General features: G+C 45.8%; 1 protein-coding gene across 1 annotated transcript; it reads right to left on the reverse strand.

Moving 5' to 3' along the window:
- Positions 1–3,628: 3,628 nt before the first annotated feature.
- Positions 3,629–8,411, reverse strand: LOC143924275 (gamma-crystallin-3-like). The gene is made up of 3 exons (XM_077448480.1): positions 8,324–8,411; positions 5,637–5,879; positions 3,629–4,037 (listed from the first exon to the last, which is right to left on the reverse strand). The coding sequence occupies exons 1-3, from the start codon at positions 8,330–8,332 to the stop codon at positions 3,762–3,764; spliced, it is 528 nt and encodes a 175-aa protein (XP_077304606.1). The 5' UTR covers positions 8,333–8,411; the 3' UTR covers positions 3,629–3,761.
- Positions 8,412–16,614: the final 8,203 nt, after the last annotated feature.

Below are 16,614 nucleotides of genomic sequence, written 5' to 3' on the forward strand. Positions count from 1 at the left end.
AACAGCACCGTGATAGAGAGCACTGATATCAGCAGCCGTGGCCGTGTAAGATCTTCTGAAATGGGCCGAGATTTTCCTTTCCTGCCGCAAGATGTCCTGGACCCCAGGGTATTTGACAATGAATCGCTGCACGACCAAGTTTAAGACGTGTGCCATGCATGGCACGTGCGTAATTTTGCCCTGTTTCAATGCGATAAGCAGATTGGCACCGTTGTCACACACCACTTTACCAACTGTCAAATTGAGCGGTGTTAGCCACTGATCTGCCTGTGAACGCAAAGCTGAAAGGAGTGCCGGGCCAGTGTGGCTCTTGGCTTCCAGGCACAACAGACGCAGCCCGGCATGGCAACGTCTCACCTGGCATGTCGAATAGGTTCTGGGGGAGCTTGGGCGGCGCAGCGGAAGAGACACTAGCAGCAGAAAAGGAGGAGTCAGCCAAGGAGGAGAGGGAGGAGGATGGAGTAGGAGGAGGAGGAGAAGAAGAGCCAGGCCTGCATGCAATCCGTGGTGGTAAAACCAAATCTACACGGGTGCCACGGGTTACATGCTTGACGGCCGTCAGAAGGTTCACCCAGTGGGCAGTAAAGTGATATACCTTCCCTGCCCGTGTTTGCTAGACCACGTGTCTGTGGTCAGATGTATCTTGGCACCGACACTGTGTGCCAGAGATACATTCACTTGCCGCTGAACATGGCCATATAGCTCTGGGATGCCCTTCTGTGAGAAATACTTCCTTCCTGGGACCTTCCATTGTGGTGTTCCAATGGCCACAAATTTGCGAAAGGCCTCCGAGTCCACCAGTTTATATGGCAGTAGTTGGCGGGCTATGAGTTCTGACAAGTCAGCCGTCAACCGTTGGGCAAGAGGGTTATCCAGGGTCATCATTTTTTTACGCTCAAACATTAGGCCCACGGAAGCCTGCCTTTTTGCAGAAAAACGTGAGCTTGGCGTGATGGAAGGTGGAGTGGAGGACAATTGTGAGGAGAGAGGAGAAGGAGAAGTAGAAGACGAGGCTGGACGGTGAGCGCCTGGAGTGTGGCTTTGTGTTTTCCGTTGCTCCCACTGGGCTCGTTGATGGCTGCTCATGTGCCTTCTTAAGGCGGTCGTCCCTAGGTGAGTGTTGCGCTTACCGCGACTAATGCGTTGACTGCAAAGATTGCAGATGACAACGCTATTGTCAGCAGCGGACACGTTAAAAAAAGCCCACACTGCGGAGCCATGTGCCAGTGTCCTGGAAGCGCCAGATGTGACCGTACATGGTCGATGACTCGCTCCTGATACATTTGCAGTCTGCTTTGTCCCTCCTGTGCAATGTAAGTTATTCCTGCTTCTCCTCCCTATCTGCTGGTCCAATGTCACCTTCCCCACCGCTTTAAGTAGAGATCTTGGAGTAGGCAGCAACACCGGGGACCAACCTCCTCCTTGGGCTGATCTGGGTACTGTCGTCAGACTGCTGAGTAGCGGTTGTTGCTACCTCCTCTTCCTGATCCAATACCAAGAGCGGCTGCGCATCAGAAATGTCTTGATATGAATCGGAAAATAATTCCTGTGACTCAAGCGGAAGGTATGTGGTGGTGGTGGTGCTGTTGTTGTTGGTGGTAGTGTCTTTGGGGGTGCACATAGCAGAGAGTGAAGAAGAGGGTGCAGATCGAGAGGATGAGGAGGGTGCAGAAGAGTAAGGCTGAGTGAGCCACTCAACCAAGTCTGGTGCGTCCTTTAAATGAATTGAACGCACCTTCTGCAACTTCCCACTTTGGCTCAAGCCTGTTGCTCCTGCCCTATCCCTACCACCCCTGCAGAAGGGCCTGCCTCTTCCTCTGCCTGTCATTTTTTAAATGACCCTGTGACAAAACTCTCAGTCCCTATACTGATAAAGGACTGCTGCAGTATAGGGCAGCGGTCAGCAGTAGTGCACCTCAACCCTATGTATTGTGGACCTATACCAGTCCTTATGGAATAGCAGACTGTACCTCACTCAACCCTATGTACTGTAGCACCCTAGACCTTACCAGTCCTTATAAGGACCTTTGTGGAACAAGTAAGTTGTGAATGATTAGCAGACTGTACGTCAGTCCCTATGTTGATGAAGGACTGCAGCAGTATAGGGCAGCGGTCAGCAGTAGTGCACCTCAACCCTATGTATTGTGGACCTATACCAGTCCTTATGGAATAGCAGACTGTACCTCACTCAACCCTATGTACTGTAGCACCATAGACCTTACCAGTCCTTATAAGAACCTTTGTGGAACAAGTATGTTGTGAATGATTAGCAGACTGCAGCAGAAGGGCAGCAGTCAAGTATAATATTCTTTCTATATTTAGAAGAAAGAATATTATATGTGTACAAGCCTATTACCATACCAGTCCTGAAAAGAACCTTTGTGGACCTAATAGTAACAGCTACTGATTAAACTGACTGTCCCTCACTGCCTCACACACAGCTTCCTGCCTGTCCCTATATAAACTGACAAAACAGAGGCTGCTGGAACAATAACTTGAATTGCACTTTTGTGGACCTAATAGTAACAGCTAATGATTACACTGACTGTCCCTGCAGCACACAGCGTCCTGCCCCTTTCTCTACACTGACAAAAGACACTCAGGCTGCCGCAACAATCACTAGCACAGCACTGCCTCAAACCTATATCCTGAACTATACCTAACACCTATACCATGATACCAGTCCTTAAAAGAACTTTTGTGGACCTAATAAATAGCGATTTGGGTCACAGAAGTCTCTCCCTGCTCCACACAGCAACCTCTCCCTATAGCGACAGAAGAAAGAATGTAAAATGGCCGCCGGATCGGGTCTATTTATAAGTTAGGGGGAATGTCCAAGTGTCCATGTGCTGTAATGTCTCAATTGGCTGTCCTGTACCCCATAACGGATGTGTCATCATAGGTCAAAGTTCTTTTACACAGTAAACACGTAAGTCCGCCGGGCGAACGGCGACAATAGTCCGCGGATCGGGCGGACAGCGAACAGCCGAAATTCGCCGCGAAACGACCGCCGGGCGAACCATTCGGCCATCCCTACTGTTGGATATAAAAAGTCTCCATGGCCAACCCAAGAGTTCACATTCAGTTCTATTTACTGGGTATCCCATCCACATAAACCATAAACAAATGTTGATCCCCATATAGGGGGATCCCCATAAGATGCAACTAAACTTAAAAAGTATCTAAACACCAGCCAGATGTTCCACTCCTTCGGATTTTTGAATGCTGAAGAGTGTGGCTCAGCTGCTTGTTATTTAATGAAAAAAACTGACCAGTGTAACACATAAAACCCTGTGATGATTTAAAAAGTATATGTAGAACAGGCCAGGTCTTGTACTAAAATTGAGGTGTTAAAGGACTTGGCTCTTTTTTTAGCTACAACTTGTATTCCATCGTTTGCTGATTCTTTGAACACCACTAATTTGTAAGCTTAGATTGAGTGTGAATTGTAACTTTTTTTTTGTTAAGTTCTTTCTCTTAAGTTCTTTTTTTCCCTCTGTCTATTTGACCTTTCAATCTCCATTTATCTTATAGTTGCCTTCTACTAATTTTTTAACTGGTCCTCACCCCTAAAATTTCTTCCCACCATCTAATGTGAATGACTTAAAATATTCCCTGTGTACTCAGATTGGGGTATTTAAATGTGTTTATTTACAGTAAATCAGCCATTTTTTTTGCTAAAGAAATAACTAATGCAGTCAACTATGAAACAAGAACATTGTTCAAATTATTGATTGCACTGATGTGAATGTAATGCTTCTCTAGTGGAAATATTGAACATGTTTGAAGGAGCCAATTTTGGGGCTTGTGGCTCCCCATTCAGTGTATCTTCTGTACTCTCCAGGTCTCAGGTAATATTGACGTCCCCTGTAGTTAGGTTCCTCGTAGAACATCCAGTATCCATCTTGTATTTGGACAGAATAGATGTCATGAAAGCGGAATCTTTCATAAACATGAGGGCAATCTTCAGTGAATTCCATCATTTGACCTCTGAAGTCTTCTCTCTCATAAATTCTAACCCTAAATGAACCTCGATGCTGTGTTAATAAAAGACAATAGTTAACATTTAATTACATTTCCAAAAACATCATAGTATACTTGAATTGTAAAAAAAAGTAATAGAGAGTAATAGAGTAATTGACCTGTTATTAAAATTCACTTCTATTTAACCACTTTCAGACCGGACCAATTTGCTGGTCAAAGACCAGACCACTTTTTGCGATTCGGCACTGCGTCGTTTTAACTGACAATTGCACGGACGTGCGACGTGGCTCCCAAACAAAATTGACGTCCTTTTTTTCCCACAAATAGAGCTTTCTTTTGGTGGTATTTGATCACCCCTGCGGTTTTTATTTTTTGCGCTATAAACAAAAATAGAGCGACAATTTTGAAAAAAACGCATTATTTTTTACTTTTTGTTATAATAAATATCCCCCAAAAATATATAAAAAAACATTTTTTTCCCTCAATTTAGGCCGATACGTATTCTTCTACATATTTTTGGTAAAAAAAATCACAATAAGCGATTATTGATTGGTTTGCGCAAAAGTTATAGCGTTTACAAAATAGGGATCGTTTTATAGCATTTTTTATTAATAATTTTTTATTATTTTTTTTTTACTAGTAATGGCGGCGATCTGCGATTTTTATTGTAACTGCGACATTGTCGGGGACCCATCGGACATTTTTGACACATTTTTGGGACCATTGTCATTTATACAGTAATCACTGCTATATAAATGCAGTGATTCCTGTGTAAATGACACTGGCAGTGAAAGGGTTAACCAGTGGGTGGCAGTGTAGGGGTTAAGTGTTCCTAGGGGTGTGTTACTAACTGTGGGGGGGTTGGGCTTTCATTTAGTGTACACTGATCTCTGCTCCAATCACATGGAGCAGAGATCAGCGTCACTAGTTGCTAGGCAGAATGGAAAAATGTTGTTTACACAGCATTTCCTCCATTCGGCCGCTCCGTGAGACGATCGCGGGGATGCCCGCGGCGATTGAGTCTGCGGGTCCCGCGACCGGACTCACGGGGGTCCCGACCAGCGCGGGAGCGCGCCGCCGGCGGCGCGCTCCCGATGGCAGGGCGGCATCGAATTTTGGACGTACCTGTATGCCAATATGCCTGCCCGTGCCATTCTGTCGACGTATATCGTCGTGCGCTGGTCGGGGTTAATCAATAAGTTGATGCCAGCATTGACAAATCAACAAAAATGCTGTTTACTAACTGACAGGTTAGTAAGCCCAAATCACATGATCTTTGGCTACCACCCATCAAATACAAAAGTAAGTAACTAAGAAAGACTTGAGTAGACATGTAGTGGAGGAACAGCAAACCCCAAAGGAAACTGAAGCGGCATATGTAATGAGCATATACAGCTGCCTCTATGTGCATACCATTTATAAATAAAGCAAACAACTAATATATTAACATCCATGTATAAGCAAATTTTAGTTTGAACATTTTAATGTGAAAATGACATAATATCATTACGGTCAGAATTTGAACTGCTAGAGACCATAAATCAAAATAAACCATCCAAACCAATAATATGACTATGTTCTACAAGTTTAGGTATTTTTACATCTTGACAAACATTTATTAAACAGCAGCTGACAAAACTATTAAGTATTACCTGGGGGCTCAGACGACAAGATTTAATGGAGTCATTATAGCCCATCCATTGCTGAAAGTCAGGATATTCCCCCCTGTTAAGGAAATACTGGTGTCCTCTGTAGTTGGGGTGTTCATACAAGATCCAGTTTCCGCTTTCTACACGGATGGAGTTGCAGTGTCTGAAGTATGAGGACAGGTCTGGGCATTCAGAGTTGCACTCATAGGAGCGACCCTGGAAATTTCTGTCCTCGTAGAAGATGATCTAGGAAATGATGTTTAGTCAATTTTTGTACATTTTTAACTTGGAACATTTGCAATAATCAGATCTAAAGTTATATTTTTATTTTAAAAGTTTAATTTTGTATGACACAATGGGGTAGATTTCCTAAAACTGGTCCACACAGAATCTCGTGTAGCTGTGCATAGTAACCAATCAACTTCTAACTTTAACTTTGTTCAATTAAGCTTTGATAATAAAACCTAAAAGTTGATTTGTGGTTATAATACACAGCCATGACTTAACCCGGGCTCGCCCTCATATGCCATACTCGGAAACCCACTATCACGCCCCGCTATATCTTTCTCCCCCTCCACTTTACGAAACCTAACATACCCCTATGACAATCCTATCTATGCATACTCCTTAACCAGCACCACCTATCCAACAGAAAAGCAACTAGTCCATCTCCCCCTTTACAAGGTCCAAGACCAGACAACAAATTCCCACAATGCAAGTGGGAGAATGTCAGATCTCCTCCCCACTTACTTGAGCACACATAACCAGGTTACTTCTATGTTTTCAGAACTCCTCTACAACACATCTCGACATAACTAAGCCCCTACCGCACTATTCTGTGTTTCCGCTATAAATCGCTACTCCTTATCACCCTGCACCCTACCCAGAATAGTAGGGTGGGACATAACCCCCGACCCCTACCCACCTTATCTATGATTTTGTACTATAAGCCATCTAATATTGTGGAAGTCTTTGGCCTTGTAACCCCCTAACATGTGTATATTTATGTTGTTTAAATTTCCTGTAAATGTTTTCATATTTCTCAATAAAGTAAAATTTTGGGAAAAAAATAAATAAATAATACCCAGCCACACCAGATTTTGTGTGCACTAGTTTTTGCACTAGTTTTTGTAAATTTCCTCCAATGGCTACATGCACATTGGTGTTTTTCATGTTACTGTTCTGCACTGCATCAAACTATAGTCATCTATAATAGTGTAAGCATACTAAGGTGATACTGCATAGAAAGTAACAAATGCACCCCCTCTGATACACTAGCAGGCATGAACATTTAAAGCGCAGGTCTACTTAAATACAGATACACTTTAAATAGATAGATGCATAGATTTACAAAAAATCCTGTTCCTCTATCCACCTAGTTTCTATTAGATCAAAAGACAGTCCTAAGATACAGCTTGGTACATTTTATATTGCCTGGCTCTCTGCTGTGCAGGGCATGTCCACATCTCAATCTCTCCCTGGATATTGTGCTGCAGTTCGCAGGCACAACTACAATATCTCTAGAGATGAGTGGGGGGTGAATGGGGGATGAATGGGGGAGCTAAGATGGCTGTACAAAAATGCAAAAACATCTCTAAAACCTGAACTCAGTGAAAATCTGATCGTTCACGAGGTGACGTACAACACGTACAACGGGACTATAAAGAGGTAAGTAGCCAATAGCTTTCGTCCCGTAATTTATTCTGAGCATGCGTGGCACTTTGTGTGTCAAAATTGTCTACATGCGATCGGAATTTAAACTATCGGATTTTGTTGTCAGAAAATTTTAGCTCAAGATCTCAAACTTTGTGTGTTGGAAATTCAGACGGAAAAAGTTAGATGGAGTCCACAGACAATCGGAATTTCTGACAACACAGTCTGATCACACATTTTCCATTGGAAAGTCCGACCGTGTGTACAGGGCATTGGAGTAAGAGACATTTTTTCCACTTTAAGGCTGGGTTCACACTATAGCGATGCGGGAACGCCGCGAATCCGCTGTGTTTTCCCGCATCGCATGACTCCCGCCGGCAGTTCACACTGCCCTATGCGGACTGCTGGGAGTGTCAATGAAATCTTAATGACACCCCCAGATCCGTCCGCATATCGCAGTGCGATCTGCACACTCGCACAGGAATCGGATCACATGGTGTGAACACCCATGCGATCCGATTCTGCTGCGGACCAAAAAAAGGGTCCCGTGCGAGTTTGCTGCGGGAGCGATGCGAATTCAGCCATACTATCTGTATGGCTGAACTCGCATCGCTACAGAGATCCGATGTGATTTGCACAGCAGTGCGGTGCGAATCACATCCGGATCTCCCCCCGCAGCAGTGTGAACCCATCCTAAAGGAGACAAATTAAAACAATATCATTGTTCGGATCTACATATACTTTAAAAAGAAACTGCTCATTATACTGTTTACAGAGTATAATTCTAAATCAAATACTTTTGAAATTTCCAAATATTATTTTTAAAACAAATTTACTCGAAAGAATTTCCTATATATACAGTTCTGCTGATTATATTGATATTTGTTTCACTTTTTAAATAACCTTAACATCTACATGTTATGCAGTGCATGATGAGCATTAATTGTAACATGTTATGAATCGTAATTCAGCTTTAAAATCCTTATTTCTAAATGTATATTCATCATCTGCTTATCATATTATAATTCAATTATTACCTTTCCCATATTGTATAGACTATTGAGATCTGTTCAAGTGAACTTCTCTGCTTGAAAAGAGGGAGCCTTTTATGCTGTACCTTATTTGCATGTGTTTGAAATAATGCTGATCTTTTTAGTGGATACAAATGTATAGCTATTGTATTCATTGTTAAGTAAATTAGTGCTTAGTATGTATATACTGTATGCTTAATGTCTTTCTTTGTTGGATACCTATATCCCAAAGCTTTACCTAAACAGCTATCCAGCATTTTTAAACAAAATCTATTTTGTAAGTGTGTGAATAGTCTCTGTTGCAGTACTGAGCAGTCTGTTAGCAGTTTAGGGCAATAATACACAAAAAGCCTTTATGTGTTTTATTTCTTGAAAATTCAACCTGTGTTCAAATTAAACTAATGTTTAGTACACTGTTGCTTAGACTGTAATTAGTGAGAATAAATTATAGAGTATATAAAATATTGAAAAAATTTAACAGGACAGGAAGATTTTTTTGTCTTTTTTTAATAACAGTTATGATCATTTACAGTTCTTAGGCCCCTTTCACATGATCGGACCGCTCCGATCCGCATGTCCATTTTTCAGGCAGATCCAAGCAGGCCACCTATTGCAATGTGATGTAATGTGCTGCAATGCAAGTGCATTGCAGACTACTGTACATGTGTAGCAGGGTACGATTTTGGATGAATGAAACTGCAATTTACCCAAAAAAAGTCATACAATTCTTTGGGGTTAATTTACTAAAACAGGATAGTGCAAAATCTCATGTAGCTGTGCATGGTAGCCAATCAGCTTCTAACTTCAGCTTGTTTAATTAAGCTTTTAATAAAAAATCTGGAAGATGATTGGTTTTTATGCACATTTGTGCCAGATTTTACACTTTCCAGTTTTAGTAAATCAGCCCTGTTTTGTTGTTTCTGCAACACACAGGTTTGAAGACAGCCTAAGGCCGCGTACACACGCGGGGACTGTCTGCCGAAACTAAGTTCGTCAAACAGTCCGCTCAAACTTTTGAATGAACGAACATGCCCACACACAGCACTTTTTGAGCGGACAAATACGGCAAACTTTGTTCGTCGTACTAAGTCCGCGCAACTTTTGAAATGAACGGACTCGCCCACACACGAGGCAACAGTCCGCTCATTTCGAGCGCGTGTGCAGGTAGGCGGGGCCCGCGAAGGAGACGTCGCGGGCCCCGCCGCCTGGTATGGACTTAAAGGGGAACCCCAACGCCGAAAAAAATCGGCGTGGGGGTCCCCCCAAAGTCCACAACAGACCCTTGTCCGAGCACGCTACCCGGCCGGCCAGGAAAGGGGGGCGAGCGAGCGCGCCCCCCCTCCCGAGCCGTACCAGGCCGCGTGCCCTCAACATGGGGGGTGCCTTGGGGAAGGGGGGGCCGCGCGGCCCCCCCACCCCAAAGCACCTTGTCCCCATGTTGATGAGGACAAGGGCCTCTTCCCGATAACCCTGGCCGTTGGTTGTCGGGGTCTGCGGGCGGGGGGCTTATCGGAATCCGGGAGCCCCCTTTAATAAGGGGGCCCCCGGATACCGGCCCCCCACCCTATGTGAATGAGTATGGGGTACAATGTACCCCTACCCATTCACCTGTAAAATAAAAGTACCCCAAAAAAAAAACACAACACACGAGATAAAATATTTTATTGCACAGCTCCGGGGGTCTTCCGTCTTCGGGGGTCTTCTCGCCGGACTCCTCCGCTATCTTCTTGTAGCTCTTTTGCTAGCGGAGGAGTCCGGCTTTCTTCCTCCCCGCCGCCGGCCTCTTCTCCCGACTTCGGGGGTCTTGTCCCCCTCTTCGGTTCTTCTGCCGGGCCACCGCGCCTTCTTATAGCTCTTTTGCAGGCGGTGGCCCGGTCTTCTGTCGCCGCCGCCTTCCGTTCTTCTGCCGGGCCACCGCGCCTTCTTATAGCTCTTTTAGAGGCGGTGGCCCGGTCTTCTGTCGCCGCTGTCGCCTTCCGGTCGCCTTCCGTTCTTCTTCTTGTTCTTCTTCTTCTTCTCCAGGAGATGTTGACACGTCGCTCTCTCCAGCCGGAATGCCAGAGCCGCGCTGTGCGGCCACTTATATAGTGACAATGGGGCGGTGTCACATGGTATATGTCACATGGGTTGGTCACATGCGTTGATGTCACATGGGGACTATGACATCGTAAGGGGGCGGGGTCACCATGTGACCAACCCATGTGACATATACCATGTGACACCGCCCCATTGTCACTATATAAGTGGCCGCACAGCGCGGCTCTGGCATTCCGGCCGGAGAGAGCGACGTGTCAACATCTCCTGGAGAAGAAGAAGAAGAAGAACAAGAAGAAGAACGGAAGGCGACCGGAAGGCGACAGCGGCGACAGAAGACCGGGCCACCGCCTCTAAAAGAGCTATAAGAAGGCGCGGTGGCCCGGCAGAAGAACGGAAGGCGGCGGCGACAGAAGACCGGGCCACCGCCTGCAAAAGAGCTATAAGAAGGCGCGGTGGCCCGGCAGAAGAACCGAAGAGGGGGAAAAGACCCCCGAAGTCGGGAGAAGAGGCCGGCGGCGGGGAGGAAGAAAGCCGGACTCCTCCGCTAGCAAAAGAGCTACAAGAAGATAGCGGAGGAGTCCGGCGAGAAGACCCCCGAAGACGGAAGACCCCCGGAGCTGTGCAATAAAATATTTTATCTCGTGTGTTGTGTTTTTTTTTTGGGTACTTTTATTTTAAAGGTGAATGGGTAGGGGTACATTGTACCCCATACTCATTCACATAGGGTGGGGGGCCGGTATCCGGGGGCCCCCTTATTAAAGGGGGCTCCCGGATTCCGATAAGCCCCCCGCCCGCAGACCCCGACAACCAACGGCCAGGGTTATCGGGAAGAGGCCCTTGTCCTCATCAACATGGGGACAAGGTGCTTTGGGGTGGGGGAGCCGCGCAGCCCCCCCTTCCCCAAGGCACCCCCCATGTTGAGGGCACGCGGCCTGGTACGGCTCGGGAGGGGGGGCGCGCTCGCTCGCCCCCCTTTCCTGGCCGGCCGGGTAGCGTGCTCGGACAAGGGTCTGTTGTGGACTTTTAGGGGGACCCCCACGCCGATTTTTTTCGGCGTTGGGGTTCCCCTTTAAGTCCATACCAGGCGGCGGGGCCCGCAACGTCTCCTTCGCGGGCCCCGCCTACCTGCACACGCGCTCGAAATGAGCGGACTGTCCTCCGAGCGGGAACAGTTTGCTCATTTCGAAAGTGGCCTACACACGGGCGGACTGTCCGCTCAAACCAAGTTTCAGCGGACAGTTTTTCGGAATTTCCGAAAAACTTTGTTCGTCAAACTGTCCGCTGAAACTGTCCGCTGAAGCCCCACACACGAGCGGACTGTCCGCTGAAACACTGTTCAGCGGACAAAGTTGAGCGAACAGTCCCTGCGTGTGTACGCGCCCTTAAAGTTTTAAAATGGATTTTGTTAAAAACAACAGTTGTCCAATTGATAGAACATAGATTCTTTTTTATGCCATAAATTCAACCTTTACCAAACCTTTGTGATATGAATGTATATGAATGTGAAACTATACTCAAAATCACATTGTCAGATGTTACCGGTAGGAGTGAGCTGACAGTTCTTCCCAAGCAGGAGTTGAGTATTATATATAGAAGTGGGATTTCTACTGTTTCCTTATGTAGCGCCGGCTCCTGAAGAGTACGCACTATGTTTTTTTTTTTCTATTTAGATTTTCTGAAGCCATAGTTGGGCTTTAGGGTTAATTATACCAAATTATGGTTTCAGTACCGGTGTAGCTGAATTGCACTGGGTTCTGCTTGGCCACAGGTGTTAGCTGTCACCACTGGCAAGTGTGAGAGAGCAGTTAAGCTAGGCGTATTAAGTGCCACTCTTTCTCGGAGCCAGCCCAGTGGGAGTGTCATCTTGCTGTGCAATCTGGGAGAGGGTGCTTAACCACTTGGCACCCATACTACGTCTATTGACGTCATGGGCTTTGTGGTGTAATATCTGAATGATGCCTGTGGCCACAGACATCATTCAGATATCAGAGTTTTCAGCCGGCGATTCCCTGCACCATAAGAATGATCATAGCGGCTGTTCCACTGCTTTTTCGTTCTTACGGGCAGCGGGAGGGGACACCCCCCTCCCGCCGCCCTCCGGTGCTTGTACCGACTCACCGCTTCCATCGGTGAGTCGGCCCCCGGAAGTTACCATAGAAATTTCCGGCGGACCAGATCGTCCCCGGAGTCTCTATGATCGTTCGGAGGCCGGGCACGATGTTATGACGTCACGCCCGGCCTCTGCATTCAAATTATTGGCGCCGTTTTGGCTGGGAAGCCAGGATCGTTTTTTTTTTATTTTAGGCTTCCCAGCCTAGAGGTGAGATATGGGGTCTTATCGACCCCATATCTCACTGTAAATAGGTCCGATCGTGCCATATTCCTATTACAAGGGATGTTTACATTCCTTGTAATAGGAATAAAAGTAATCACTTTTTTTTTCTTTTAAAGTGTCAAACTAAATAAATAAAAATAAAATTAACAATAATAAAAAAAAATCATTTAAAGCGCCCCTGTCCCCGTGAGCTCGTACACAGAAGCAAATGCATACGTAAGTCCCGCCCACATATGAAAACGGTGTTCAAACCACACATGTGAGGTATCGCCGCAAACTTTAGAGCGAGAGCAATAATTCTAGCTCTAGACCTCCTCTGTAACCCAAAACATATAACCAGTAAAAACATGTAAAGCGTCGCCTATGGGGATTTTTAAATACCAACGTTTGGCGCCATTCCACAAGCGCGTGCAATTTTGAAGCGTGACATGTTGGGTATCTATTTACTCGGCATATCTTCCTCTTTCACATTGTGCAAAAAAATTGGGCTAAATTTTCAGTTTTTTTTTTTTTAAAGCATGAACTGTTTTTTTTTTTCTGAAAAAAACATGTTTGAAAAATTGCTGCGCAAATACCGTGCAAGATAAAAAGTTGCAACAACCGCCATTGTATTCTCTAGGGTATTTGCTAAAAAAAACATATATGATGTTTGGGGGTTCTATGTAATTTTCTAGCCAAAAAATTATGAATTTTACATGTAGGAGAGAAATGTCAGAATTGGCCTGGGCACGAAGTGGTTAAGGTACTGACATCACGTGCATCTGGGTTCCGGTCTAGAAGATATTTCTGTCTGCTTGGTCCTGGTCCTCCTGACCAACCCCCATGGCCCTCATGACCTGGGGTGGGGATCCATCCAATTTCAAGTCTCCGGACTGGCTAGCCCGAGGCAAAGTAACTGGGAGGAGGATTCAAAGGTGGTCCGGTGCCGTCTCATCTGTGGAGAGGCCCAGCAGCTGGAGAAGCAACCAGGGGAGGACTCTTCGGGACAAGGCCACGCATAAGGCTGGCTTCTCAGAAGGAGCCTGAAGGCTCAGTTGAAGGACACCAAGTGAATCTACACTCATACCATATCGCCGAACCGGCTGCAAGATACTGGTACCGTATGATAGCTCTCTAAATTTATCTACGTCCCTCAGTTACATTCAAGTCTGTGGCAGAGACTTTCGTTCAAGTGTTCTACATTCAAGTCTGTGGCAGAGACTTTGTTCAAGTGTTCTACATTCAAGTCTGTGGCAGAGACTTTGCTTTACTTAAACACTCTATCGGCTGCTAGGCCTAGTGAGAGGAGGTCTATCCAGTAGCTGTGAGAATCCAGTTGTGAGCAGTAATTCTCTGGATTTCTATTCTTCCTATCTTTTGCAATTCCAAGAGTACCTGAACTTCCTACCCAAACCTCTGCCCTTCTTTGAGAGACTGTTTTGTCTACTTGTTTTCAAATAGCTATCCCAAAAAGTGGATCCAGTATTAGTTTCTGCAATTCTTTGCCTTCCATCTACCTCGGGAAACCCCAAGACGCACACGAGGTCAAGAAGGTAACAGTAAGCCCAAAATAACTAGCCGCTCCTTCGAGGGTCAGTGCTACACTTATATGACAACTTTCCCCTGTCACTGATTCCTAGGAAAGCAGTAGATACAGCGGGTAGGAACTGTTGATATAATGGCACTTTGCGTTACATAGGAGGCGTTCCCCAGCCACATAAGCAAAGAAGCAGAGATAGCAGTGACACCACTGCATAAATATGATCCCTGACATGTCAGTAGACAAGATGGCCCTGAGTGGACTTCTATGAATCATCACAGGATAATTTACATTCCTTTCCATGCATATAGAAGATGGGTACATGCCCATGCATGTGCATGCACACCTGTGCACATATATCCCTGAGCATTAGCACGCTCTTGTGCACTATTGACAGACAATGGCACCGAATGGGCTATTTAAACTGAGCCAGTGCTCCGTTTCAGTGCTGTTTTGTCTACAGCATTCTGTGTCCTGAGACTCTGTGATCCTGTATCCTGACTCCAGTTGCTGCCCTGGCTCATTCTTGACCACATTCTTACCTGTACCTGAAACATCTGCCAGGGTATGACCTGGCTATTATTCCTTCTGCTATCAGTACCTGCCTATCATCCAGCTGAGCCTGCTTATCTACTGCCTGCTACCAACATATACCTCATCTGCCTGCTGTTGCCAATGCCACTTTGCTTCTGTCTGCTGCTCACCAGCTGCCTTCCACCTGCCTGCTTCACTAAAAACCACTGACTACTACCCCCACCTGCCATGGCCACCTGCTGTGAGGGGAGATTTGCATAAATGAAATTTCCCGGGGCATAGATATGTGCATGCACAGCCCAAAAACTGGCCAGGCAGATGTGCATGGATGTGCGCATAGGCGTGCACACGTGCGTATATGCACACTCACGCATCCAGGCATGTGCTTGTCACCAATTCTGGCGCCAAATGGGATATTTAATTGTGTTTGACCTCTGATCCTGACCGGGCTTGCTCCCGACCTGCGTTTGTCTGCTACCTGTCCTGACCTTGACTTCGGATTCTGCTTCTGTCTCCTGTTGCTGACTGGCCTACCCCCCGTAACTAACTTGGCTTGTGATCTGACAATCCTGCAGCCTGCCGTCTATGCCTGCCCTGCCCTGCCCGACCATTACTGATCGGGCTGTCTGACCCTGCATCCTGCTCATTCAGCCTGGTACATCTCTGGAGTCCAGTGAGCTCACATCTGGTTACTGCTTCCTGCTGCATATCTACAATCTGCCACCAGCGAAGCTCTTTCCAGCTGATCTGCCCCAGCCTGTTCTGCTGCCACATCCACCTGCTGACTGCTGCTGCCCACGCAGACTACTGGACTGATCCCAGGCACTTGTACCTCGCTGTGCTCCCATGGCTGCTGTCTTACTACCAGTTGCCCCAATTCAGAGCTATATGAGAGTCCTTCCTCTTCACGTCAGGTTCACTAACCAGGTACGTGACACCTGCTCTGCAGCTAGCAAGACCTACAGGCACGCATGACTGAAAAAATAAATAAAGTGAGCGCTAAACAAAAAAATAAAATAACAGCTGCTAGAAAAAAAAGGCAATTTGTCCAATCCTCCAAAGCAATAAACATAAATTGTGCAGCAGTGTGATGATTATAAATGCGAGTTACATAAATATAAAAAACATAATAAAATCCTTCTGTGTTAAACACAAAAGTCCAAAGTTCCCACTCAGGAAGTGCAAAAGAAACTGACCACCATAAGGATTGAAGGCTTACCAGAATTCGTAGCTACACAATTAACCAATTCCGGACCGTCGCACACCGATGTACGTCCCTACATTGGGGACGAATATCGTTGTCATGGCAGCAGTTATCTGTCATAACCCTGGCATCTCCGTGTTCGGCCGGCGGTCTGGTACAAGATAAAAGTGGTCTTCGTGGCAGATTCACCGCAAGATCACTTTTATTGGCGGAGGGAGAGGGGCCCCCTCCTGCCGCGATCCTGTGCCCTCTGCCGCTTACCGGAGCCATCAGCAGCAGCAGAGGCGATCGTATCTGTCACCTGGGCTGCCAGTGAGGGGAAGATTTACCCTACCCGTCTCCATGACACTGCAGGGCGGGGGGCGACATCAAAATGTCACTTCCGCCCATAGCTCTTAAAGGGTAATTTTTATTTCTTTTTTTAATGGACAATTTTTTTTTTTATTGCATCTTAGTGTAAATATGAGGTCTGAGGACTTTTTGACTCCAGATCTCATATTTAAGAGGTCCTGTCATGCTTTTTTCTATTACAAAGAATATTTACATTACATAAGAATAAAAGTGACACTTTTTAAAAAAAAACTGTGTAAAAAATAAAAAGTAAAGGGTAAAATAAATAAGGACAAATTTTGTTTTAAACACGCCTCGCGTGCAGAAGCGAACGCATA

This window comes from Lithobates pipiens, unplaced genomic scaffold (assembly GCF_037356315.1).
Source record: "Lithobates pipiens isolate NorthernLeopardFrog02 unplaced genomic scaffold, aLitPip1_a1.2 Scaffold_22, whole genome shotgun sequence".
NCBI lineage: Eukaryota > Metazoa > Chordata > Amphibia > Anura > Ranidae > Lithobates > Lithobates pipiens.